Source organism: Pipra filicauda, unplaced genomic scaffold, assembly GCF_003945595.2.
Source record: "Pipra filicauda isolate LSUMZ 115617 unplaced genomic scaffold, ASM394559v2 scaffold275_size1018216_pilon, whole genome shotgun sequence".
Lineage (NCBI taxonomy): Eukaryota > Metazoa > Chordata > Aves > Passeriformes > Pipridae > Pipra > Pipra filicauda.
This window is the reverse complement of record NW_024104393.1, coordinates 152,713-177,796: the sequence shown is the minus strand read 5'-3', so window position 1 is coordinate 177,796 and position 25,084 is coordinate 152,713. Positions and strand designations below refer to the sequence as shown.

Sequence of the window (25,084 nt, the reverse complement as noted above, 5' to 3'; positions counted from 1 at the left end):
AATAGCTGCTTTTAAATTAAGCCATCCAAAATGTCTTCGCCCGCATTGCTTCAGAGCGATTTCCCCCCGCTCCAGCTGCACCAGGTAATTGCTCCGATTCCCGGTGGAATCCCTTCCCGGGATGTCCCGAGGGGCCGGCGCGGTGCCGCCGGCGGCCGCCAGGGGGCAGCAGCGCCCAGCGCACCTGTCGGCAGGTGCGGGGCCGGTCCCTCGGAACCGCCGCGATCCCACCGGGAAAAACACAGCGACCGGCGGCATTTGGGACTTCAGCGTGGCCCAGGCACAGCGCTAACCCCGGTCTCACAGCAGCTCCACCCACGTACCCCTGCGGGTGACAGCAGATGCTCCCAGGGCCCTTCCCACCAACTCCTGGGCTTAGGGGCTCAAGCTGAGAAACCCGGCAGGGCTGGTGGGTAACTAAAGGGTAATTCAGGCCACCGGAGTCTAGAAGGGTGCAAAAAAGCACGATTTTCACACAGATTCTCCCAAGAATAAAGGAAGCCCTGAGTGCTTTCATGCCCTGCTCAGACCCACCTGTGCATGTTCCAGCTCTGGGATGAGTAGTGGGGCCCTTTGAACCGGCAGGGAAAGGGCAGCAGGAAAAACTGCTCAGACAACACGGGGTCAGGCTTCTAAGCACATTTCTTAACTTTTATTCTCCCAGCAGGTAAGCAGTGGTTAAAAAAACCTCAGTAGCAAAACCAGATCGAAAGTGAGTCTCACACTTTCAGAAACAAACATGTGCATTTGCATGTCAGATTTGGGTGCTGAACTACAATTCACATCCCCACAGTGGATATGCAAATGACCAAGGAGGAATTTGGCAGTGAGAGCAAACTGCTGCATGTGTCACCATGGCGAATGTGCAACTAACACGTGTGTTCAAGTGTTGGCAATGCTGAGCAAACACTGGGCCGTGGAGAACCAACGCAGTGATACCACAGATTCTGAAACGGTGTAGGCAGAAGAGAAAAATCTCCTTAACAAATGGGACAGCACAGTGGAAGCTGTTTGGCACTTCCCGGCTGAGGCTGCTTCAGCCACGTGCAATATTAACCTTTCTGTACTTGGATTAGATTTTGTAGACTCTTCTCCCTCATGTACGTGCTGCTTTTGCTTCCACAAAAGATTAAAAATTCCACTGGTGAATTCTGGGGGGTTAGGAACACTTCATGAATTAGGAAATATAAAAGCTGCTCTTTTTTAAGATTTGAAGCCAAAGTGCCAGCAAGGAGCAACTGCCAATTACAGAAACCCAACTGCAACTGGCTTTAGCCAAGGAAAAGAAACAACAATTTCAAACACAGTTCTGCACTGTGTCACAGTACCCACACTCCCCCAAACCATGCTATAATCAGTACTGTGGATTAGATTCCTCAGTATAAAAACAAGAAATCCCACAAAATAGAAATCAAGAATTTCTTAAGTGACAAAACTATGTTTTCAGAGGTGCTTCCCTGTATGTGCAACATCTGCTTTTGTCAAGGTATGCATCTTCTCTGGGTTTATAATGTGCAAATCCCATAAATTATAGATTTATTCCAGTCAGATTCCCTTACTAGTGCTGAAACAAATTCACAGTATAAACTGTCAAGACTCTCCATGCTGTGAAGGAATATATATATTTAAAAGGTAAAGTGCAATTTCTTCTGTTTTGCAGAGCCACTCAATGGCTTGGAGTGCAGCGTGTGGTCGCAGCAGGTTTTGGAATGGGAAGAAGCCCTTCCATTAACCAATGTCATCATTTCATGGCAGATGGTTCAGCTTCTCAACAGGCTGCAGGAATTTGCTATGCAGTAAAGTCTGAACGAAGGGTTCTTCGTTCAGGCCATCCAGTGTCCGACACGTGTGGGTTTCCCTCCCTCACCAGTAACAGCAGAGCTGTGGTTTTTACCTAAACATGTAGCACAAGACGTGTCTGAAATCTGAAAATTCATCCTTCTCTTTCCAGCTTTTGTGCAGTCGGACTCTGGGTACTGGACCCTCTCTGTAAGGCTCTGACACGCCCTCACCGCACTCCTGCCCCGCTCTGCTGCAGCAGCTCTTGCTCGTCATCCTCCGACCCCGAGGGGCCCTGTCGTACCTCCTCATACCACTTGTTTGTCAGGGTTTTCATCTGGATGCGCCCATCGTGCAAGTCCTGAGGCAAAGGCAAACCAGAGCACTTTGTTATTTGGCCACACCACCACTTGTGTGTTAGAGCAAAACAGAAAGACTAGTTGGACGTATTCCTCAGGAAATAATCTGCTCCTGGTCTCTACACATGCAAAGCCATTCTGCTTCCTACTCGAAAATATTTATCAAGTGCTCAGTCAGTAATTATTGCCACAGATGATAAGTTTTGATGAGGGGTATTTTTACCTGTGTTTTTAGACAGTCCTGCTCTTTGTGTTTCAACAATCCTAATGCTGTCTGGAGGACCTGGCTTTGACTCTCCTCCTTGTGTTCCCAGGCACACTGGGAAGCTTGTGGCCTACTGTGTTGATTCACATGCTTATTTTTCCAGCCTTTGGTTGCCATCTGGATGGCAGCCTGTGCTTTTGGCTACCAACTACAAATCAGACGCTTACTCTGGTTTCTTGATTCCTTTTTGGTTTTGCGAAAAATGCCTTTAGTTTTTGTGGGAAAGTGCTGAAAGGGTACTTTTGAAAAGAAGGGTACAAAACAAGAGGAAAAATAGTACTTTTGAGAAGGCTAGGAAGACGAAATGTGCACACTTTATGTAAAATTATCAACTCCACAGCCAAAACGCTTAATTCTATGGCAAACTGGAAAATGGGTGAATTATGTGGCTAAGGAGTCTAAGGTTTCTGAGGCACGGGAGTGAAAATGACACAGCATTTACACCTCTGAGAGCCACTCAGTGTTAAGTTACACTTTCAGTCAGGTGTCATCTAGCACTTATGGCCTCACAGCTCTGGTATCCCAGTGGAGCAGTCTGAAAAGTGAAGGTTGTAATGCTGGTGCGTATTTCCAAGACAGAAACTGCACAGTCCCAGAAGTCACAGGACCATTGACAGTAAGAGGCAGGAACTGTGTGTGACAGCACTTTAAAAACTCTGCCTGAGTTGCAGCAGGTTTTTCTAGCAGCAGCAGTAACCAGTAACTCCTGATACCCTTCCTGGTTCTCCACTTGATTAAAGGCGAGCTCAACAAATCCATACACTGAGTTTAACTGGGGTAGCCCTGAGATGCTCATTTAATCCAACCTGTGCTTTTACAGTGCAGCTGTTCATTACAGCTGCTCTATCTATGCATGAGCAATACACAGATGTCTCACTGTCCCTAATGCACAAGCTGTGTGCCTGCATGATGAGCCCTGCGTGATACCGAGGGAAATAACCAACTCTAGTTTCTTTTCTTCAAGAAAATGAGAATGACTTACTTCTTGCGTGAGTCTTCTGGTGAAGAAAGGATTCAAATACTCAACATCAAGCCGCATAAACCCTTTGAGGTTCTGGCGTTTTATGTACTGGGCTTCATATTCCTCCTCTGTGAGCTCTGATAAATGTTCGGATTCTATGGTGTTTCCCTAGAAAAAACACAAATATTGGAATAACCTGAGAAAAGTGCCAGTCATCCCTCCAGCCTGCTTCAGCCCTTGCCCAATGCTCTCCCTTCTCACAACCAGTTCCCACTCTGGAACAATACAGAAAAGCCCAGCCTCCCTGGGCTTAGGGCTGTCTGAGTCTGTTCAGCTGCCGATTCCCAGAGCCCCTTGGCTTCCCTTTCCACGCTGAAAGGGAAAAAGGCCTCAAATGTTCCATGTTTTGTATTGTCACTATTGCTGAGAACAGGTTTCCAGTGTGCAGGTTTTCTCTTGTGAGCTGGACAATGATTTTATCCAGCAAGCACCACTGATGTCATTGTCCCACTGCAAACAAGCTGTGTCAAACACGGCCTGTCCCTGCACTTTTCCCATGCACATCCCTGCGTGGACAGTGCAAGGTAATTCTGGAGACTGCAAGCAACCTCATGCCACGAGAAAAAACGAGTTCTGAAGATCCTACAGAACAATACTCTGCATATATTGTTCAATGGTTTGGGGAAAAACAGGCAAAAAATGGTCTGGGATACATTATTTTCTCCAACCTTTTGCACAAGACGTTCCAGAAACTGGCTGTTGGTTTTGTCAGTTCTGTTACTTTGCCAGAAATTGCTTTAAAATAAAGTCTAGTCAGAGGGGGGCTGCTGTTACCACCTTCTCATGGCCTTTGCTTTGACTTTTTCAGAATAATTTCCATCTGCCTTTCATGATTAACTTCTGTCTCACACTGTACTAACTACTTTCTCGCTGTATATGACTCAATCCTCTATCATCTGCTTTATGCTTTTGCAGGGATTACTTTAATTTGTATGGATCAATTTATAACTGGATTCAGTTAAGAGACTATTTCTCCTCCCTTTGTCCAAACAGTTATTTTGTGTAAACATTAACCAAACTCTGTCTTTGGGACATTTTAAAATTATATTGCTTGGCTTTGTTCTACCACCTTGGCTTTTTCCATCGCTTTTATTCTACTTTCTTGTAAAAAATTATGTACTAGCCCTGAAAAATGTTTAAACTGGGGAAAAAAAACAACCAAACAACCAAAAACCCAGCGATCCTCTCGGTAAAAGAGGAGGAACAAACCATCTTCTCTGTCTTGCTCAGATTAACGTCCTTCTTGTTCCTCTTGCGTGGTTTGGAGTCCTCAATGTCCACGAGCCTGATGAGGGGCATGGTGCCCCCTCCCAGCAGCAGGATGGTGAACAGCACGATGATGATGGTCGTGGTCCCGATGAGCTGCCGCTTCTCTATGGGCTCCAGGCCCAGGTGGAGGCTCAGGGCGTAGGGAATGGCACCACGTAAACCTTATTGGAGAGAGCAGCACATCAGTGGAGAGTGAATCAGCAGCAGCACTCTGTCCTGAGCACCCTGAGAACTCAACGGGAATTCCCCAGCTTCAAACGGTGTTTTTACAACCCTAGGGCGTGTGTTTATCGATCACTTGGTTCCCACCCTATAACGAGTCTAAGAACTTCAGGCACTGCTGTTCAAACTGTGAAGCTGTTAGGCCTAGAAAGATAAGCAGCCTCTTTGTAGAAAAGCTTTGGTGGGCTCACCACTGCATAGTCCTCCAGCACAAAGGGGAAAGAGGACATTTCTGTCCCATTTGGGTTTGAGAACAGTGCAAGTGTTCAGTTGAATTCTCAACTAATGGAAAACCAGTTCCTCTTAGAGTGGCCCAGACAATGGAAAAGATAAAACATTTTTTTCTGGTTCTCTATATTTTGAGCTTTAACTTACCACTAAACCACATGATAAACATCATTTTGGGGGTGATTTTATGATCACGGAAAAAGTTGAGTAGGTAGGAAAGTGGAAAAATATTCACTGCTCTACCAAACAGAACCAGCACCTGAAAAACAGGAATAAAAGCAAAAGACCATCGGATGTGTTACATGCATGAGGCCCCAGCTGCAGCTGCCTTTAAAGGAGAAGGTGAATATACTTTTTGCTCACAGGCAGGTGAGCTGCTGAATGAACACAGAGAAACTTCTCAGCATAGGGTATTGTGGAATTTAACTCTTGAAAAATCTTGTCTGCTTAACTGAAACTAACCCAGACCTGTCACTAATGGAGACCAGGTAGCTTTACTTACAATAACTAAATGGAACCCAAGAGGCATTCCAGGGACACTAAGAATTACTTTGAGTAAAAGTTCTCTCCAGTTCAGTCTGTTCAGCTCCTTTAATCATTCCCTTGGCACAGCAGCAAAGAGGAAATAAGATATTTCTATTCTCTCCCAGTGGACCGGTTCCTCAGAGAGAAAGGCCAGAAGCCAAACAAAAAGCACACATGCTGATTTCTCAACACTTCACTGGGTATGGCTATAATGCATACCACACACTGAAGTAACATTTTGAGAGGGGAAAAGAGAAAAAAAGGTACTATTGTTTTAATGGCAAACTATTAACACAGTGAAAACATTAACTCAGAAAAAGGCACAGTTTCCTCAATGCACTGCTTTAAGCTCCACCACAAACAGACCTTGGTAAGGTAAATATCCCAGAATTAGTCAGCAGGATCCTTGAAGGGCTGTGCTGTTTTCCTTTATGAATCACCCCAAAATTACACAATTTGCATTATGCCTGAGGGGGCAGTGCTACACAGGAGGAAGTGTCACACCTTAGACACATAGATAGGGAAGTTGGGTGTAGTCCAGGGAGAACAGTTCCCTGTGCTGATATCCCTATCTGTAAGTTGTAGATAACAATTCTTCCCTTGAACTATGCACTAAAAAGGGCCAGTGTATGTTGCTGTAAGCAACTGGAAATGGGTCCCCATTTTGTTCATTTGACTCTACTTTTGAGATATTAAACAATTATAATAGCAACAGATGTAGGGAATCCCCATGTGAAACATAATTCACTGTCACTCCATAAAGCCACAGTGAAATACAGATTCAAAGACAAAGAATTAAGAAAGGAGTCCAAGACTGAACACACACTGGAGAAGGTCTGAGTAAGGACTTCCTCTGAAGAACTCAGAGGGAAGAAGTGATGCATGGACTAAATTAGTTTATGTAAACCAACTGCAATGATATAGGAGAGAAAACTCAAAAGCTGCAATACCGGGGAGATGAAAGGAGCAGAATTTGATACTGGTTTGCACTGGAGTTGCTATGAACTGTCCATCACACAGACCACTCATGGGAACCTAAAGATAGGTAAAAACTCAGGACTGTTCTGATAAAATGACCATTTTAGATAGAATGGTTATGGATACTAATCTCAACATCTTGTGAGACTTAATTTAATAAATCTAATAGTGTCCAAACAAGCAAGGTTCTTTTCCTTGTTTTTACCAATCTTATACAGAAGGGCTTCAAAATAAGAGCTGAAGGGAATTCCTTAAAGACTGAAGTATTGTACATCAAAGTGCTGAGAACAAGAATAATAATTTCATGCTATTAGAGAGAGTAAACTTTGTGCAATATACAAAAATATAGAAGTATTTTTATAAAAACCTATAAATCATAACAATTATTGTAAAATCTTTTAACTGTAATGTCCCTTCCCCAGTAAGAAATATTGCAAAATGCATCTAAAAGGTATGGAAGAAAGTAAATACCTACTATGCACCAGATGACAAAGGACATTTCAAACTTGTGAGGAAAACTAAAAATTGACAGGCCAAGAAATGCAAAAACACACGTTTCTGAAAAAGAGAAATCACACCTTAAATGAACAATTCTAGAAAACCTTTTTTACTCCTATTATAAATTGCTACATACAGTACATAAAGTGGTATTTCCTGACTTTTGAATGCACAAAATAGGCCCAAATACTGTGATGCAAAAGGCCAGACTCTTACTCTTGCTGGCAGAGGACAGCACTTAGTCCTGTGTGTAGGCTTTTTTCAGCTGTAAATTACCAAGGAGTGAGAACAAAGCCAGCAAAACCTCATTCTAAAGACCGAGGAACTTTTAAATTGAGCAATATAAGACCTATATTTTATATATATATATATAAAAATATATATATAAATATTTATATAATTTATAAATTAAGCTGCTGACCAGGAGCTACAGAAGTTGCACAGTTATTCATAAATAATTCCTTTACAGTGACTTGACTGAATGCAGGCTTTTTTAGCTTTTGTAATAGATTCAGACTAAACCCTGAAGAGCTGCTGCTGCTGCTCAGGTAAGGAGTGGTTAAGTTCGGTTTGCAGCAAAGCCATTCCCTGACCACATTGAAACTGCATCCTCCAGCAAACAATATGGAATTCATCCGTGGCATCCCCCCAAAACACAGGGATATGTTTGTAACACAGAAACATGTCGTTTCTTCAAAGGTTTGACTTGCAGAAGGAACTGGAAAGGCTCTGGGACTGAGCTGCTCGTACCACTACTTCCAAAAACTTCTCCATTTGTGAAGCTATTGTTTTTGCAAGTAGATTTTTATACACAAAACCATTAAAAAAATAGTACTCAACCCCCATTCCTACAACTAAAAATAGACCAGAGGAGTACAGGAGTCAGAGATCTCTATTGGGTCATCAATCTTGTGGCAAATCTTAGCAGGAGCCTGCAGGATGGGAGAGAGAGATTTACTGCACGTTTTATCCAGTGTGGCAGGAAAGGTGACTTTCGAGTGCCTTCCAGCCTCCACTATCAGGAATTCTCTTGAAGACAAGCCCCATGGACATACAAATGCCTAGAAGCAAATTCACACCTCTGCTGCTCCCCAGAGAATCACCATTTCACGTGAATAAGATTTTACACTATTAATACTAGATATTAATAGTAAGCAGCACCTACCACACATGAAAGCAACAGTTCTCAGTGTCTGCTGCATTAAAATCTGTGTGACTGGGGACAGGTTATGGTGTGTGTAATGAGACATCACGATGCCAGAGAAGAGGATGGCCATGATACCTGTAGGAAAGAATGTGGCAGTAAACAGAAGAAACCAAAACTGAAATCACAACCCAAGAGAAAAAAACCCAAACCAAGCAGAATCCCTAGCTATTAGAATTACACTAACTGTGGCATCCCTTCCCCCTTTCCTTTGGGAAATCAGACAGGAAGACCATTGCCTTAAAACTCCCACTTAAATCAGCAAAGGTCAGAGACATTGGTCATCCAGGTCTTTGTACTTGCTCCTACAGAATGCTGGGAGAAGTTCACCTCTTCTCCTGGCCTTCAGCAAAACCTCTGCCAAGTATTCAGAGACACACACAACACTCTGGTCTCAGCTGATTTCCCCAATGACACTGAGGACAGGCAGAAAACCACCACAGGGCAGCAGGCTGGGCATGATCTAAGTTTGCTGAGGTGGCTGAGATCTGCAGCGTGCAGCTGAAACTTTAATTCTGTGTTGGGCAAAGGTAGCTGGGGACAATACCAGTATTTACAGTGGCTAATTAATGCTGATGAAAGCTGCAATTACCTCTTTTAGCTTCTGTAATATGAAGCAGAGAATAGTGCTTTTTTAAACCCAGTCAAACTTAAAAGTAAGAACAAATTAAATGACAAAACACCAAAAAAAAAAAACAAACGCCAGGGGCCCTCTGAGACATAAATAATTCCTACTCCCTATCAAAGAAACTTGCACAGACTCATTTTGCTAGTCACCTGAGAGTGAGATCCCTTCTGCAAGTCCATAAGGAAGGTAAGCAAAGATAATCATCATCCCAAACTCCAGGGAGGGTGTCTTCCTTAAATCAATGTGCTTTAGCACGTACACAGGGAAATGTTATGGAAAAATGTAAATTAAAACAAACAAAAAAATCAAAGAAATATTTGCATCTGTGTCATTCCATCACAAAACAATGATTATGTACTTCTCTACTGAATAGCCAATAAAATCTACACATTGGCCTTCAACTCCAGTATGGAAGGATAAGTAATTCCTTATGAGGAAAGTTTGATATAGAAGCTACTGCTGGTAGAAGTCTGTCAGAATGGACAGAGATAGAGACAAGAAAGATCTGCTACTGATGTGCCTCTACAATACTGATAATAACTGGTAAATCAAATATTTTGAGGCACAAATTACAGTAAAAGGGCAAATAAGCTGCTTTTCTTGAACATCTGTCTCCCTCTTCTGTGGCGATATACGGAATAATTTAAAAGTTTGTTGAATCAGGCTGCTGAACCAAGAGGGAAATTTCTACATTTAATCAAACATTCAGCTCTTGTTGCTTACAAAGTGCTTGCCAGTGTGTCCCAGCTGACATGAACAACTGTTGTACAAGCCCAGATCACCTGCAGTGAAGTCAGTGTTAACATTAAAGCCCTGAGAAGTAACAAAGGTGTCTGGACTACAGCAAACAGCCTTCCTGACCTCAGCAGAGAAGCTTCTGGGTTGTTTAGCAACCAATTCATGGAAGTGGAAGAGGCAAAATATAACCCAGTGTAAATCCAAACAGAACAGTGTCTGTATTCAGCTGCCTGTACATGATCCATAGGGACAAATGAGCTGGGCTGACTCAAAGGCCCTTGGGAAAAGGAGCTTTTTTTTTTTTTTTCTTTTTAATTAACTGTTTTATGCATGTAAAAAAAAGGAGCCATATGCTTGTAAAAATGGCTTGGTATTGAAATGGAATTAATATATTTTGAATTTACAAAACAATTACCATATCTTATAACACTCCAATGCACAAAAGCTATTATACAGCATTTCAGACCTTAATTATGTTCATAAAAATTTGATGTGACTTTTTAATGCACATTCATGCACACTAACATAAAAATAAAATGAGCATGACAAATTCCTCAGCCAACAAAATAATGCCTCATAAGAAATATCCCCTAAGAAATGCTGCAGAAGACGGGAAAGAAATATACTATTAGAATGTTGAAGTTCACCAATTTATACATATGTATCACCAAATGAAAAAAGGATATTAATGCAGAAATAAGACCAGTAAGTGTGCCAAGCGCTGCAGAGCCAAAGAACATTTTAAGAAAGTATCCCAGTGCCTGTAGGAAGGTTTGCCATCCACTTACATCTGACATATTTTCCCTTGTCAAACCTTCTGCTGTGCTAGATACAATTAAAAGAGAAATAAAAAGAAATGGTTATACATTCCAAGCCTGGATCCAAAAATATCAAACATCTTTTGAGCACAACAACAAAAAAGACTCCCATTTCTTTGTTGCTACCACTCTTAAAAGGCTTTTACTGTGATATATATAACAAGAGGAATGTCAAAAGACGTTAAATCAAGCCTTAGTGTAATCCCCAAAGGGAAACCTAATTCTGCTAAAAATCCAGCAATGCTCCTCTGAAGAATCCCAGAATGGCGTAAATAGGCTATGGTGATGCCCAGTATTTCAAAACAATGTTCCAAGTTTGAAAAGGGAAAGAAAACACATTTTACAGAGGTAAAAACTCATGTGATCCTCCAAGAAGAACCAATGAACAGGAAGAACTCTCATCAAATATTTAGGTGTGGATGAGAGACAAGAAGGTCACCGAAGGAAAACAAAGCGGCCCTCAGGAGGAAAGGGGAGAAACCTCTTTGAATTTCAGGGATGTATTTCATGGAAATTCTGTGCAAAGAAGACATGAATTCCAACCAGCGTTCCTTTCGGCTGCTGTTAGCCTTCAGGGTCTTCCATAAAAGCACCACAACTGTAGTCAAAGCAGTTAGTTCATTGGAAAATGACTCTGACTTCACTACCTGCCCGCTATATCTGCTCCTTCTATACAATCACAGTCACATCTGTTGACTTCAGCAACAACACGAAGATTTATCCATCCATCTTTCAGCCCCAAAGAATTATTGTGGGCAAAAGACAAGGATATTGGATGTCCTTCTTTCCTGTGACAGCCCCCACATAAATATGAAACCATTGCATGGATGTGGATGTATTCCCCCCCAGCTGCAGTGGGACTCTGGGCATAGGCCAGTGACAGAGATGCAGCAGCATATTTGGCAAGGGGAACATTTCTGTGCAAGCCTGAAAGGTGATGTGTTGGTTTGCTGTTGTCAGGAAAGCAGACAGACAGAGAGCTGGTAAATGAATGGAATTAGATAGCAATCAATTATCTGGGATCAGTGAGATAAGGCACTGAGGCAGTGGTAATAAGGCATCCATTTACTGTCTTCTGCCTATGCAGTTCATGCTTTTAACAAAGAAGGACCACACAAAATTCCGTTTCACACCAGAAATACGTGATTTGTTCTAAATGGAGGTGGCAGAATTACTGTATGTTTGAATAACTAATCAACAGAAAACAAAGTGGTTGCTGTTTCCATACACATGTGTAGTTCCATAGCACTCACTTGGTCAGGACAATCGAGACTGCATCATTGAGAATGCTTTCTCCAAAAACCAACATGTTAAGCACAGGATCCACATTGAGGGCATTGAAAATGGCAATAGTAGCCACAGGGTCAACTGCAGATATCAAAGAGCCGAATGCAAAACTGGGAGAACACAAAACAAAAGAGAAAACTAGATGAAAGAAAAATACATACCTAGTAAGTTGTGTGAACAACATGTAACAAAGACCTTTTGTGTTACAGTTTCTACACAGTGGTAAGTAATGCTCTTTTTCCGTTCCTGAGAACTTGAACCTTTGCCAAGTTCTTGGAAAAAATCTATGTTGATACTGAAAACTCAATCTGTCTTTTAAGAGAAGATTTAGACGAGGAAGTTATGCCTTTATATTTATTAATAATACCAACTAATCAAAGTTTACAAATCTTAACTTTAAAGTTTGGTTAAAATACCCAGTATCTGTCTAGAAAAATCACTGAGAATAGAATAGAATAGAATAGAATAGAATACAATACAATACAATTGGGAAATAAGGGTGTAATAAATAGGGTACAGAAGTCTTTGATCTATTTATTGGTTTCATATACAGTGTTGAACCTCAGCAATCTAAACACCAACCAGAAGTTGGCCAACTGCAGTGCATTTCCCATTTATAGTTATCTGGAAGAAAGTTTCATATACTACACCATTTCCCCAAGAGCTTACCTGTCCGTCATGTTGAGTTTATAAATTACATCAGCCTGAAAGAATAGGTAAAACATAAAAATCACAATCAACTGTGGTTTTCTGCTGTTTTTAAAAATGAAACTATTTATCAAATCCCAAGTTCATTATCAAGAAAAAAAATCACAGTAGTGATGTTACTCAGTTTAACACTGCCCTCCAACAGTGATTTACTGCTGCAATTCTGGTCAACCAAGATCAGGGAAGACCAGATGGAACTGGACCAGATTCAGGTGAGTAGAGTAACTAAGGCCTTCAAAGTAATAGAAATCTGAGGGGCAAAGAGGAAAGTATGGAATGCTTTGCCTACCAGAATGAAGTCTGAGAGAAAAGATAAATATCTGTGTCTATATGTAATCAGTGGGAAACACCAAACCACAGAATCAAAAAAAAATATAGAGAAGAACAAGTAAGTTTAATATTGGAAAGCAGAAGATGGCTCTAGAGAATACAGGTTTTGGAACAGCCTTGTGATAGGAAGGCTGTGTAAGTTAAAAAAAGTAATTGCTTTCCACATGGAGCATGCTGTGTCCCAGAATCACAGAGAGGTTCAGGTTGGAAGGGACCACTGGAGGTCACCTGGCCCACCCTTCTTGCTCTGCAGGGTCCCCTGGAACACAGTACTTGGAATTGTGTCCAGACAGCTCTTGAGTACTTCCAGGGAAGAAGACTCCACAGCCTCCCCAGCAATATCCATGGAAAGGGTTGTAAAACATTGCCTTTGTGAGAGCAGAGAATTGGACTTTGTGACTCAGGAATTCGCTTTCACTATGTTTGTCTGCTCTTGAAAAATAGACTTTCAAATAACAAGCCAGATATACTGAAGTGCTTCAAAGCAGTAAGTCTTACCCGGCCCAGGAAATAGATTCCTCCACCTACAATGAAAGCTGATATTGCAGTGCCAAATACAGAGAACAGAATGATGGAACCAATGTTCTGAAAAAAATTACCCTGGAACATAATAACAAGTAAATTAGTGAAAATTGCCGGAGGGAAATCTCATGTTTGGGTTTGCATCTAAATTAGATTCTGATTCACAACTGGGTTTCCAGTAATAGCCCCCTTGGCCAGGACTAGTGTTGTGAGACACGTCCATGGAAACACAGGTTCCCAGGCAAGGGGTGAGAACCCTCGGAAACCTTTTCTTCTCCTTTATCTGTGGAATGACGTCACCTTCCCCACTTCTGATCCTACTCCTTCCCAGTCTGGCTCCTTCACAGCAGCCCTTGTACAGCTCTGCTGAGGTAAGAAACCTCTCCAGCCAAGGAAAAGCACAAACCCAACACCTTGCCAGCAGTCAGTTATCAGTAACAACCAATGTTCTCTGCACTCGGGGTTGAAGAGGCTTAAATTTTGCACTCTCAATTCCCTAATGGTTAATACAATGGAATTTAATGCAATTATCCTAAACTTCATGAAGATAACTAAAAGCAGAATGTGTTCTAAACAAAATCTCAGCATGCAAAATGAGTTTCTGGCAGGGGCTGACCTTGTGCAGTGAATATCCAGATTCGAATATAATAGGTGGAAGCAAAAGCAGAAAAAACATATTTGGACGAAACATTTCTTCTTCCTGAAAAACAAAAATGAATCATAATTTCAATGATATCATCATCATTATTGAAATAATACCAAATCTTCCAAAAGGTAAATTATTAAAAAATATGTTGGAAAATGAAAATGGCATTAATCTTTCTCCCTTCCTATCACAAAGTAAAAGACTGAAGAACAGTAAGCTATTCCAGGGCTGCTACTTCTATTGTTCTTTTTCAACCTAGTGACAGAAATCTAGGAGTTACTTATTTTAAATTACTGCCTCCAAATAAGCCACAGAGAAAACAGGTTATTTATGGCAAACGAAAAGTCTTTCTGTTTCCACAAAAAGTATTCCCATTTTATCTCACAGTCTCGAAATCTGTACAGACTGCCAAGGAACAGTGACTTCTTGGACACTGTTTGAACAGAACAGGTTAACTGGGACCAAGGAAAGCTCATCACACCATCACCTCAGTGCACCTGCAGGAGACCAGGCTCACACCACTGGGAGGAGTCTGAGGCTGGACTCTTCTCAGCAAACACAGTTTCTGTCTGAAATTCAATGGTGCTATTCTTGATGGTTCCTTTTTGCCATCACAGTGATATAAATGGCACCCAGGATGAGGCAAGATGTTATTTTTCGGTGCCCTCACTCTTTGTCACCTATTTCATCCCTTGGCTAATGCTGCTCATGGAGCTGAACCCCCAGCCTGGCACACTGGTTTTTCTGCATGCAGACTAAGCAAAGAAAGCAAATTATTCCCAGCTGAGTGGGCCTCTCTCTTTACCCGCCTGTTGTCTCCCTCCTGGCCTCCCAGCAGAGCTTGTCACCTTTGCAAGCACCAATTAACTTGTTTAAATCCAGGTTAAACAGCTGATGGACTGTTCTGTTCAAACCCCAGCTTTCAAAACAGAGGTCCTCATCTCTTTAAAGTCTCGTTCCTGCCTGTACCACAGATAATCATCTTAAAGGATTTTGGGGGCTTAGAAAACAAAACTCATCCTTTAGACTGAGATGCTCTAGTCCAGGATTCTGCACGCACAGCTCCGTGCGTGGATGGCTGACACTGCCTGGTTCTGTCAGCACAGTAACTGCACTGGAACAAACTCTCACCCATCTGAGCAACTATACCTGAAACCAGAGCTGGACAAGGAGGCAAGAACAATGGAAAGGAAGGACTGCATTTGTGGTGCATGGAAGCAGAGACCAGGAAAGTACAACATGAGGACTGTGATTATCAGCCGTGGTAGCCAAGAACCACCAGCAAACACAAGGTCTTAGTGATGAACTTGAGGAAACACTGAGTAAGGTATGATCATTAGAAATTACATTACAAAGTTCCTAGGGCAGGGATATGATCCAAGCTTTGCCTTGTACAAGGACATAGCCAGCAGTTAAATATTCTATTTTTAACCATGTCCGATAAACAAAAAGTATCTAGTAAATTTACAACCATTTAATAAAGTTCATAATTACTATTGACTAGAACATTTCACATCTGAAATTATGGCAGCCTCTGTTAAAACCTAAACTTGATTACAGTGAAATTAACTTAAATAAGCAAATAATAATGTGATATCTGTGACCTTTTACCTTGGCTGACAATGTGAGCAAACCAGACACAGCTCCCCAGTGCTTCCCAAGATGTGACCAACACTTCCCAGATAATCACCATGTAATTCATCAGCTGGGATCAGTATTTACCATGTTAACAGAATGAGTGCTCAGATCAGAGCCACATTTTGAGCTTTCTTCTTTTTTCCTACATACATGATCTCAGTCAGATTATTTTATTTAACAAATAAGAAAGTATTTTAAAATGCTGATTTTGTGGCTGTTTAACTGACAGTTAAACAGTTCATTGCTTTGACAGTATGGATAAAATGTAGGAGGCAAAATCCTTGTTTCACTGTAGACTTCACCTCTTGGAGACACTTCTGCCAAGACACTCTCTCTAAAAAATCCTACTATTACAAGTAGTCTTTTTTAAATGTTTAGGGATTGTTCTACAATTAAAAATTAATTGTTTCAATTATACCTTCCAGTTGGCCAGCTTTTGAGCCTCTATGATTTTTATAAAAGCTCCCATAAGGATACCTAGGAGAGAATGAGAAAACATTCTGAAATAGCCACAAAACACATCACTGTTTATCAGCTCTCTAAGTTTTAAAAGTGCAAACAAGGCAAACCATAAAGCAGCAAGTCTTTAACTCCTAAATCACAAAAACACAAGGTTGTTTTGGTTTCCATATCCAAATACCCAGTTTTCAATACATTACATAATTCCAGATTTTTCCTGACACAACAGATTGTCTCTTGGGATATCCCAACCCAAACACTCATACTGAGAGTGTGATGCTTAGTGATGCAGAAAGACAACAGGCTTAACTACTCAAAACCACTTCTCATCTAAGCTGCATTCAAATAAAATTCCACCCTTCTTGCTGAAGAGTCAGGAAGTTATGAGTTAGACATCTGTGCTTCATGTCACTTCAATGCTATTTGCAGTGTTAAAGCAGCTTAAATGACATCAGTCCTCTCCAAAGAAGTGAATTTTGTTTGAATGAAATCACAGCACTTTCTGGCAGCAAATTCCGATCAGGGTGGAGACACTGTCAGAACTATTTCCCAAATGAATTACACATCTTTTAAGTCATGTAGAAATACTAATTTGAGTATAAAAGAATTTTATCAAGGCTGCTGCAAACTCAATGGTTAAAGGTTATCATGCTCTTTCCTCCTATAAATCTTCAAACATGTAAGATGTAAGACAAAGGTTTCTTCTGGAAGTCAAGAAAATAACTCACAAACTGTTGTTAAAATGTTTTCAAGTAGTTACGAGGAATTTGTCTTTAGTCAGATCCCAGATCTGTGTTTCTGCATAGCTGTGTTTTATTATTTACAGAATGGAGACTTCACAGTCAAACACTGTGATGTAGAAGAGAAATACACAAAATTAAAGGTAAAAAGCGGCTGAGAAGCTCTAAGTACACTTTCCTGTACCTCAGGAGCCTTTATTCTCTCATGCTGCAGCTAACAAAGGAGTCTTACGAATAGAATCACATGGATTACTCCTGATGGATGTGTCACACACACAAAGCCATGAGGCCTAAGCCTTCTTTCATACAAAAATCTGTGAAGGCATCAGTCCCTGAGGATAGAAATAATTGTTCCATGAAATTGTTTATATGGAAAGGAAGTGCAAAACATTAATGAAGGAACATCAAAGGCCTGCTGTTCCTTGAAGGACAGAACGCAGATACAGCCACTCACATGCCACACAAACATGGGTCTCAGTACTAAGTTAGGCCTCCCACCCTGGGATGGCAGCTGGGCCAGAAGCCAAGGCCTAGAACATTCCTAATTTTTGCAGAGCAACAACACTATCTTCAGCTGGTACAGTCAGTACTTGTATCACTTAACAAAAAGTCTGTGTGGGGAAAAACCAAATGACAAGACCCAGAGCCCATACACCTGAAGGCATGGATGTCAGGAAGTGTGTGACTTCCTGAACTGATGCTCACTGTGGTGGGACTCAGTATGGAGAGCCCTCACACAGAACCAGGTTTAGATGGGATTTAAAAGAGAATCCCTTAACTCACTTCTTCTGAAGTGGAAGGGCTCCAGCATGACTTTGGGTAACTGGAGCCCTGAGTAGGCCACCCATGGCCTGTGGGCTACAGGCTGAACACCCCTATCCTGAGCCAAAGGCTTAAGCTAAAGGTTGGCTCAGTCTCTTTTTTCAAGGAAGAGTTAATCACAAGATGATTCTAACAGCATCACAGACAAAAAAGGTCCTTGCATGATATCAAAAATGAAATAACAACAATTTCAGTGGAGAGCAATAGTAGAGTTAAGGGGACAGGATGGGCCTGAAAACAACTTACACTTTTACATAGCAGAAGTGACCTCTACCTGCGTATTACACACAGCAGTACTAAGATTATGTCAAGCAAAGTCATGAGAGACCTGCACAAAATAATGCATCAACAAGAGGGTTTAACAGCAGCAGAATCAAAGTTTGATGCTGATTTTTAAAACCTGTCCCATACATCTTTACTCTTACTTTATTACTAGACAAATGAACACAGTTTTTGATCAGCTGGTTCTATTAAATCAGGCAGATCAGTTTTGTCAAGGAGCTAATTGGAAAGTTAAGTCTGTAAGAGTTAATCTAAGCCTCATTCTTTTGAAAATTTTACAGGAATCTTCTTATTACAACCAACCTTTATTTTTCCTGAGAAGTCGTTAAAACTCAGTAACAAATCAAAGAGAAAAAACTTTTCTGGCAACTATTTTTACCAATGAGATTCCATCAGCTTTCAAGGATGAAGATCAAAATCCAGCCTCAGAAAATATGTTCCTGCCCTTTCCACCAGGAGAGTCACACGCCCTAGAAACCATAAACCAGAAACTTCCGAGCAGCTTAGACAATGGGAGGAAAAGCACTTGCGAAAATCACACCTATCTTCTCTGCTGTCACTTTTATTAGCTTTTAATAACTTCCTGAGAACATTTGCATAATTTACAAGCCAAAGCAGGACACACCTCACTTCTGGCACTGCTCACAAAACTGGATACTTGAAACTCAAGTTGAGTGCTCTTGCAGCTGTGCAGAGCATTCCCAGTCCCAGGGGAACACCGAGCAGCAATGAGCTGCAAATTCCAGTGATTATCCCGATGCCGTGTCCTGTCACCAGCACCAACAGTAGTTCAAGTGAGTCTATAAACTAAATAAGGCTGAAATGACACAGGACATCTGGGCTGCTACTGGGTATAACACCCTGCTGACTTCCAGGAACTGCATGTGCTGGTATCATCTCGCCTGGCTGGGGGACAGACTGCAGCTCTGCTGTGGTTCACCCCAAAACCCACACGGGCAAGTTCCTGCACGGCCTCTAGGTGAGAACACAGCAGGTGCAGCTGCTGACCCAGCCTGAGCAGCAGCAACAACCCTGGTAAGAAACCTCCCTGTTTCATAAACAAGCTTTGGTTGGGACTGACAGGAGCGCAGGACACACCAACGCTTAAATCCAACAGCTAAAATCCTTCTCTTGCTTCTGAGATGCCAAGAAGAAGAAACAGAAAGAGGAGAACGTCTGTGCCTCTGCTGCTCTGCACAGCTCAGCAGGAGCAGGGACACAGGCTGGCCCAATACCTCCACTCTGCACTGCCCAGGACGTGGCTTGTGGCAGGATATACAGAATGATAGCCAAGAGAATCCAAAACTATGCCAGCAAGAGCAATCAATACACTACTGAATTTTATATTGGGAATTATGCTTAAATTTAGAATAGCTGTGGTAACTAACCTGATTTGAAGCCAAATCAACACCTTTCACCTGGGTTTTTGTATACAAAGAGGACGGATACTGAAGGGATAGCAATGTCCTTTTGGAACCTTTTAGGACACTGGGAGATACATTCACCAGACACCTCACCTGTCCACGGCAATAAAATAAGGAGGGGGAGAGAGAGAAGTGTGTCAATAGTGAATCAGGTGCTGGGAGGTTTCTGTGGGGATGACAACATGAATCAGGTGAGTTGCAGCAGCTCTGATCCATGTCATGGACAGAAGCATAAAAGCATGAAAGTCTGAGGGATGCTGCTGCTATAAAAACACCCAGGAAATCCACACCAGCACCAGGACGGGTTTCTTACAGGTCTGTTTGTTTTTCAGCTGCACAGAAACAGTGGAACTCATATAGGGCCTTGCAAGTGAATGTCATTTGAATCTTCAAAAGCTTCTACTATGTGAGTAACATGATGTGGTCTGCACCACATACAGTCATCTACAAATGCAGGGAGTTATGCTGCCAGAAAATATGCTTCTCTTTCTACTGAGTAACACCTCCAAGATTTTCTCAATCTAGCACGCAAGATGCAAGAAGATCCCTTTTTCCCAGAAAGCATAAGTTACTGACAAGCACCAGAAAGCTCATTTCCTTCCACTGAGAACTTGTGTAAAAACACACTCAGGAAAATATGAGAGAAGACACCAGCCAAGCCCAGGAGAAAGTAAAAAATCTACCTGCTCGACTGGTTCTATGCTCCTCTGAGCTACACTGGGATTATAACTAAGCATCTTTGTCTTCTTGTGGTATTTTTAGAACAGCTGTCAGTGAAAGTGTCACTAGTAATAGAAGCAAAAATATCACAGAATCTTGCAGACAAGTCGGAGACAGCTGAAAAACTGCTGCTGGGAATACTTAGAACAGGCTCTTCAAACATTAGACAGCATGTAGAGAAAATGGTAAATGTATATGGCCTGATTTGCTCCTCATTCACAAAATCAGGAGCATAGCATACAAACACATGAAATTACCCTAACATACAACTACAGGCTTAGGAATACTCCAAATTTAATTCAAACAAAATTAGCACCTAATCTCCATGAAGGGTGCCATTGTTATAGCTCAAGTCATAGGAAGAGCTCTTACCATGGGTACTGCTGGGATAGTTAAGGATCTGGCAGTCCAGGCAAGTTTTCAGGATAGTTGCAGTCCCCAGCTACATTAAAATCACACACAGAAACATAATTCTAACAGCACTAACACAAACACATGTACCACTTCAAAGGGAAGGCTGGAGCCTCGTGGCCAGAGAGTGCTGCACACCTCCTACAGTAAGGATGCAAAATCAGAGGAAGATGCCAGGTAGTGACATCCCTGTGGGTGTCATTTTCCTGGGCCAGTCTCTGCCTGTATGCTCATTTATTTCTTCAATGAATTCAACTCTATGAATTCATTGTTTTCTTCACTGCATGCAGTTTGCTGCATCTTTCTAGTGATGGTTAACACACAACAGAGCATTATCTCCACTACAGGCTACTGACAGTCCCTGGATTAACACAAGTCCAGTATAAAAATGTCATGGTTACTCACCTAAAGACACAACAGCCACGCTCTCTGGTAAAAAATGAAGTCGGTATTCTATCAGTAAATGCACCAATATGATGCAAATAGCTATGAAGGGGGAAAAAAAGTAGATTTAGATGTGTTAGAGGAGAATAAAATATACTTTTAAGTAGTATTTCTAAAATACACGCAGCAAAACTTCTCCCAATGATTTAGCAGACTTTGCTTTGGCAATAAACCAAAAAGCACCACAGTCTCAGCAGTAGCTCCCACCACCATAAATATTAAGGCAGCCTGGGATGTTCCTGAGCTGTTGGTCTCCATTCCTTGTGTTTGACTGCTCTGCTTGTGTCTGGCAGCACATCACATGCTCCAGGCACCTGTCAGGGCTACAGTGACAGGTACAACTGCTGTGCCAGGCTAAGGGACACCTGAGTGTCCCTCAAGGGAAAGTAAAAGCACTACGGCAGCAGGGAAGCCATGGATCACAGGAATGTGGCACAGCAGGGATGTGACCCTAACAGTGGTATCTGAACACACAAACAAGCCATAGAAACACAGGGTTGGAGATCAGGAACTTCAGGCACTTTACATCTGGGGCTTGGCTTTGACACAACACAGAACCAACCTGCTTCTGGGGCTGTTCCACTTCAGAACATTCGTAAAGGCCACTTTCCAGAGTGGGGCCCCACACATTCATGTTCACCTTCCAACCCTCTTAAATGAGAGATTATGAATGGGAATAATGATGAACAATAAGCTTTCATACTGGCTTTACTTTGTTCAGGGAACCCCCCTGTCCCCAGGGTGATGCTTTTAAGATCCATTACGTTATCAGACTGGCATACAGACTGGAACATTGCCAAAAAAAATCACAGCTTGTTTGGTAATTCCCAGGAATGCAATTTTACCATGAATGGTCCTTTTAAAATCCATGAGACACACATACTCTGAAATACTGCATTTTGCTTTGGTCTTTCTTTTGTTCAAACCCAGTATGTCAGTGAGCTCTGGGAACAGAGGAACCCTCTCTGAAGACACACAGGTACCTCAGAAGTAAGCAGAAGCCTTCTACTTTTTGCTGCCCTTAATAATAGTCCTAAATAATTGTCTTAAAAATAGACATTTTTTTTTAACCTTAAATGACCTGCAGAAGTTGGCACACTGCTGCCAACTCTATACCTTTTATTTCCTATATTTGCTACTGGAAAAATCACCAGTCAGAAGACGGGGTGACCTGTCTGCCCCAGCAAAGTCTCTAGTGCTTTGGAGGAACCAAGAACAAGCACAGAAAGGAAAACAGACAAACCTTTCACCCTCCTGAGAGTTCTGTTATTGGTACAGTTCTGGCTCCAGCACTGCTCTAAGCAGAAGGTGAGACAACTATATTCTCTTGAAGAAAGACAACAGCCCAGAATTACAGAAAAGTCTGGTGAGCACATGCCACCCAAAATGCCTCTATCTGCACAAGTGTCAATGATGACACTCTGCACATTGTCATCACATCCCTGCACAAGTGTGAGAAATTGAGGAGACCCCCAAAAACAGATATCGAAATGGAGTACTTGTGCTTGTAAATCTGAGTGTCATCCACTGGCTCTGGGGGCTTCAGGAGGGCAGGACTTGTTACACTGACACCTACCAGTGCACTGTTCTCAAACTCTGCCCAACACCATGGGCCATCCTGACAATGTCTGTTCCACACATGAACAGTGCCAGGTGCTTGGTAAAGAAGGTAAAGACAATTAAAACATGTTGTTTGCACTTTGAGACCATGGTGAGAATATCTGCAATGGTCCCCAGCCTTCCACAGGGTTGGGAGGGTCAGGCAGTTACACACCAAACTTCTCAAATCCCTGTGCAGTATCCCACAGCACAGAGAGAACCAAACTACTATGCCTGTGAGTTGGCCTCTGTCCTCAGGCACAGAACACGTTAACAGAGATTAACAGACTCTCAGTTCATCATTCACCTATAACAAGAAGACTAAAAAAAATCGTCATGCCACTAGACTGCTCCTCTTGCTGTGCTTGGACTCCAGTCTGGACTGGCAGGATGGGCTTGGGAGGTGTGGGTGCCACCAGCTTGGTCGTAGCAGCCAGCAGAGTGTGGAGGGTGGCATTGATGGCCTCATGGGTGACATTTGCAGACCTGTCAGGATAACAGAAGATGTGATCATAGTGGATGGGAGCAACTCAGCCTACTGAGGACATGCACAGACCAACCAGCCACCAGATCACACCGAATCTGTGCTGCTGACCAATTCGCTAAAAGTTATTAAAAGCAGTCTACGGTCACAAATACTGCAAGGCCAGGTTAACGGAGCTGATTACCGCTGGGTTGCCTCGCGCACTGCAGACACCAAACCCTCGGCACCGCACCCGGGAGCGATGAAAGCTGACACAGGGCACGAACAGCCCGCCGTCAGACCAATCCCACCGCGGGGCCCGCGGGCCCGCACCCACCGGCTCCTCCCGCCGCCCTGGAGCTCTCGGCGCCGCGCGGGGCCGCTCCGAGCCCCTCACCGCACCCCCGCAAGCTGCTGCTGAAGGAAAGGTCTCCCCGGCCGGCACGGCACGGCCCGGCCGTGCCTCGCAGCCCCGCGCTCGCTCAGTCCCGCACTCACTCCGCCATCTTGCCGGCCTCAACCTCCCGCCGCAACCCGCGCGCCGCCACTTCCGGCGCGCCCGCAGCCGGCGCTCTGGCGACCACCTCCGGCAAACTCTATGGTGGGTACGGGGATGGCCGCGGGAGCGCGAGCGGGGAGGGAGGGAGTCACGTGACAGCGAGGCCGGCCCCGTCACGCGCCGGAGACGTCACGGTTCCCGCGCTGCGGGGGCGGGGGGCGCGCGGGGCGCCCCCTGCCGGCAGGGGCGGAGACTGCAGCGCTCCCTCCGTCAGGGTCGCCATTGCTGCCAGGGCTGGCAGTGCTGCCCCTGCTGCCAGTGCTGCCCCTGCTGCCAGTGCTGCCCCTGCTGCCAGTGCTCCTTGTCCCTCAGGGTTGCCAGGGCTGCCACTGCTGCCACTGCTACCAGTGCTGCCACTGCTGCCAGTGCTCCTTATCCCTCAGAGCTGCCAGGGCTGCCATTGCTCCTTGTCCCTCAGGGCCGCCATTGCTGCCGGTGCTCCTTATCCCTCAGAGCTGCCACTGCTGCCCCAGCTGCCGTTGTTCGTTGTCCCTCGGGGCTGCCATTGCTGCCCTTGCTGCCCCTGCTGCCAGTGCTCCTCATCTCTCAGGGCTGCCATTGCTCCTTGTCCCTCAGCCACTGCTGCCATTGCTCCTTGTCCCTCAGCCATCGCCACCAGTCACCATGTCCCCCAGAACTGCCACCCCCCAGTGCACCTTGTCCCTCATTCACCATGGCCCTGCACCTTGTCCTGCTGCTGCTGTTGTCTGCTGGCTCCTGCTTTCAGCCACCACCGCCCAGCAGCATCTTTTGTCCCTCAGTGCCACCTCCCAAGCTCACCAGTCACCCCAGTGTGTTTAAGGACAGGCTGAGGTCGTGGTGGCACGGGCTCGTTTTGGAGGGTGCTCTGGAAACAGGTGTAATGTCTGCAAAGGTGTGCTGAAGCGTCACGCCAACACGCTCTGTGGTGCCTAAAAGCAGGAAATGGGTCCTGATTTTTTAAATTAGACCTGTCAGATCTGTCCCCTCACCCTCTCCCACTGGCTGGGCAGACCTGGGTGAGGGCACAGCTGGTCCATGCACAGCTCTCACCACTCAGCCCCACTGGGGGCCTGGCCTTACAGCAGGGAGAAAGTGTCAAATGAGCCCCCGTACCACTGAGCTGAATCAGAAAGCATCAAAACTTTCATAAAAATGCTTTTGAATGAAAATATCAGGGAGTAATTAATTAGCGATTTTGATCAGTGAATTAAAATAAAGCTTAGACTGGCTTTATCTGGTCTAAGTTCAAACGCCCTCCCGGCACAGGCTGCTGTGGTGCTTTGGGTCTCTAAGCTCTCCCATGCACCAGTTTTTACCTGGGAAATGAGGCTAATTAGCACCTTCCAGCTTAGGAAGCCAGTCATGGGCATACATACATCCAGTCTGTGCCAGTTTGAGGAGCTGGGATGACAGGGACTACGGAAACACAGCGTCTAACAGCATCACATGCATTTCTGTTTATTTCTCGTTTGACTAGCTCAGAAAATAAAATGGGGGTTGTACAAACAGACATATT

At 43.5% G+C, this 25,084-nt stretch overlaps 1 protein-coding gene across 2 annotated transcripts; it reads right to left on the bottom strand.

Moving 5' to 3' along the window:
* Positions 1-624: 624 nt before the first annotated feature.
* SLC9A8 (solute carrier family 9 member A8) lies at positions 625-23,586 on the bottom strand. Of its 2 annotated transcripts, none has more exons than XM_027751883.2 (16): positions 23,526-23,586; positions 22,872-23,050; positions 20,927-21,007; positions 16,082-16,140; positions 13,996-14,079; positions 13,356-13,457; positions 12,489-12,523; positions 11,786-11,929; positions 10,401-10,539; positions 9,126-9,231; positions 8,310-8,426; positions 7,122-7,204; positions 5,291-5,402; positions 4,634-4,854; positions 3,386-3,532; positions 625-2,140 (listed from the first exon to the last, which is right to left on the bottom strand). In XM_027751883.2, the coding sequence occupies exons 1-16, from the start codon at positions 23,531-23,533 to the stop codon at positions 2,009-2,011; spliced, it is 1,749 nt and encodes a 582-aa protein (XP_027607684.1). In that variant the 5' UTR covers positions 23,534-23,586; the 3' UTR covers positions 625-2,008. The 2 variants fall into 2 exon arrangements, with proteins under 2 accessions (XP_027607684.1, XP_039238531.1); XM_039382597.1 differs by lacking the exon at positions 23,526-23,586 and adding an exon at positions 23,365-23,454.
* Positions 23,587-25,084: the final 1,498 nt, after the last annotated feature.

Coding starts and splice junctions, on each gene's coding strand:
- SLC9A8 (XM_027751883.2), bottom strand. Junction 21,008..22,871: donor TTTTAGTCTTCTTGTTATAG/GTGAATGATGAA, acceptor CCCCCTTCATAG/CTATTTGCATCATATTGGTG. Junction 3,533..4,633: donor TGAGCAAGACAGAGAAGATG/GTTTGTTCCTCC, acceptor TGTTTTTTCTAG/GGAAACACCATAGAATCCGA.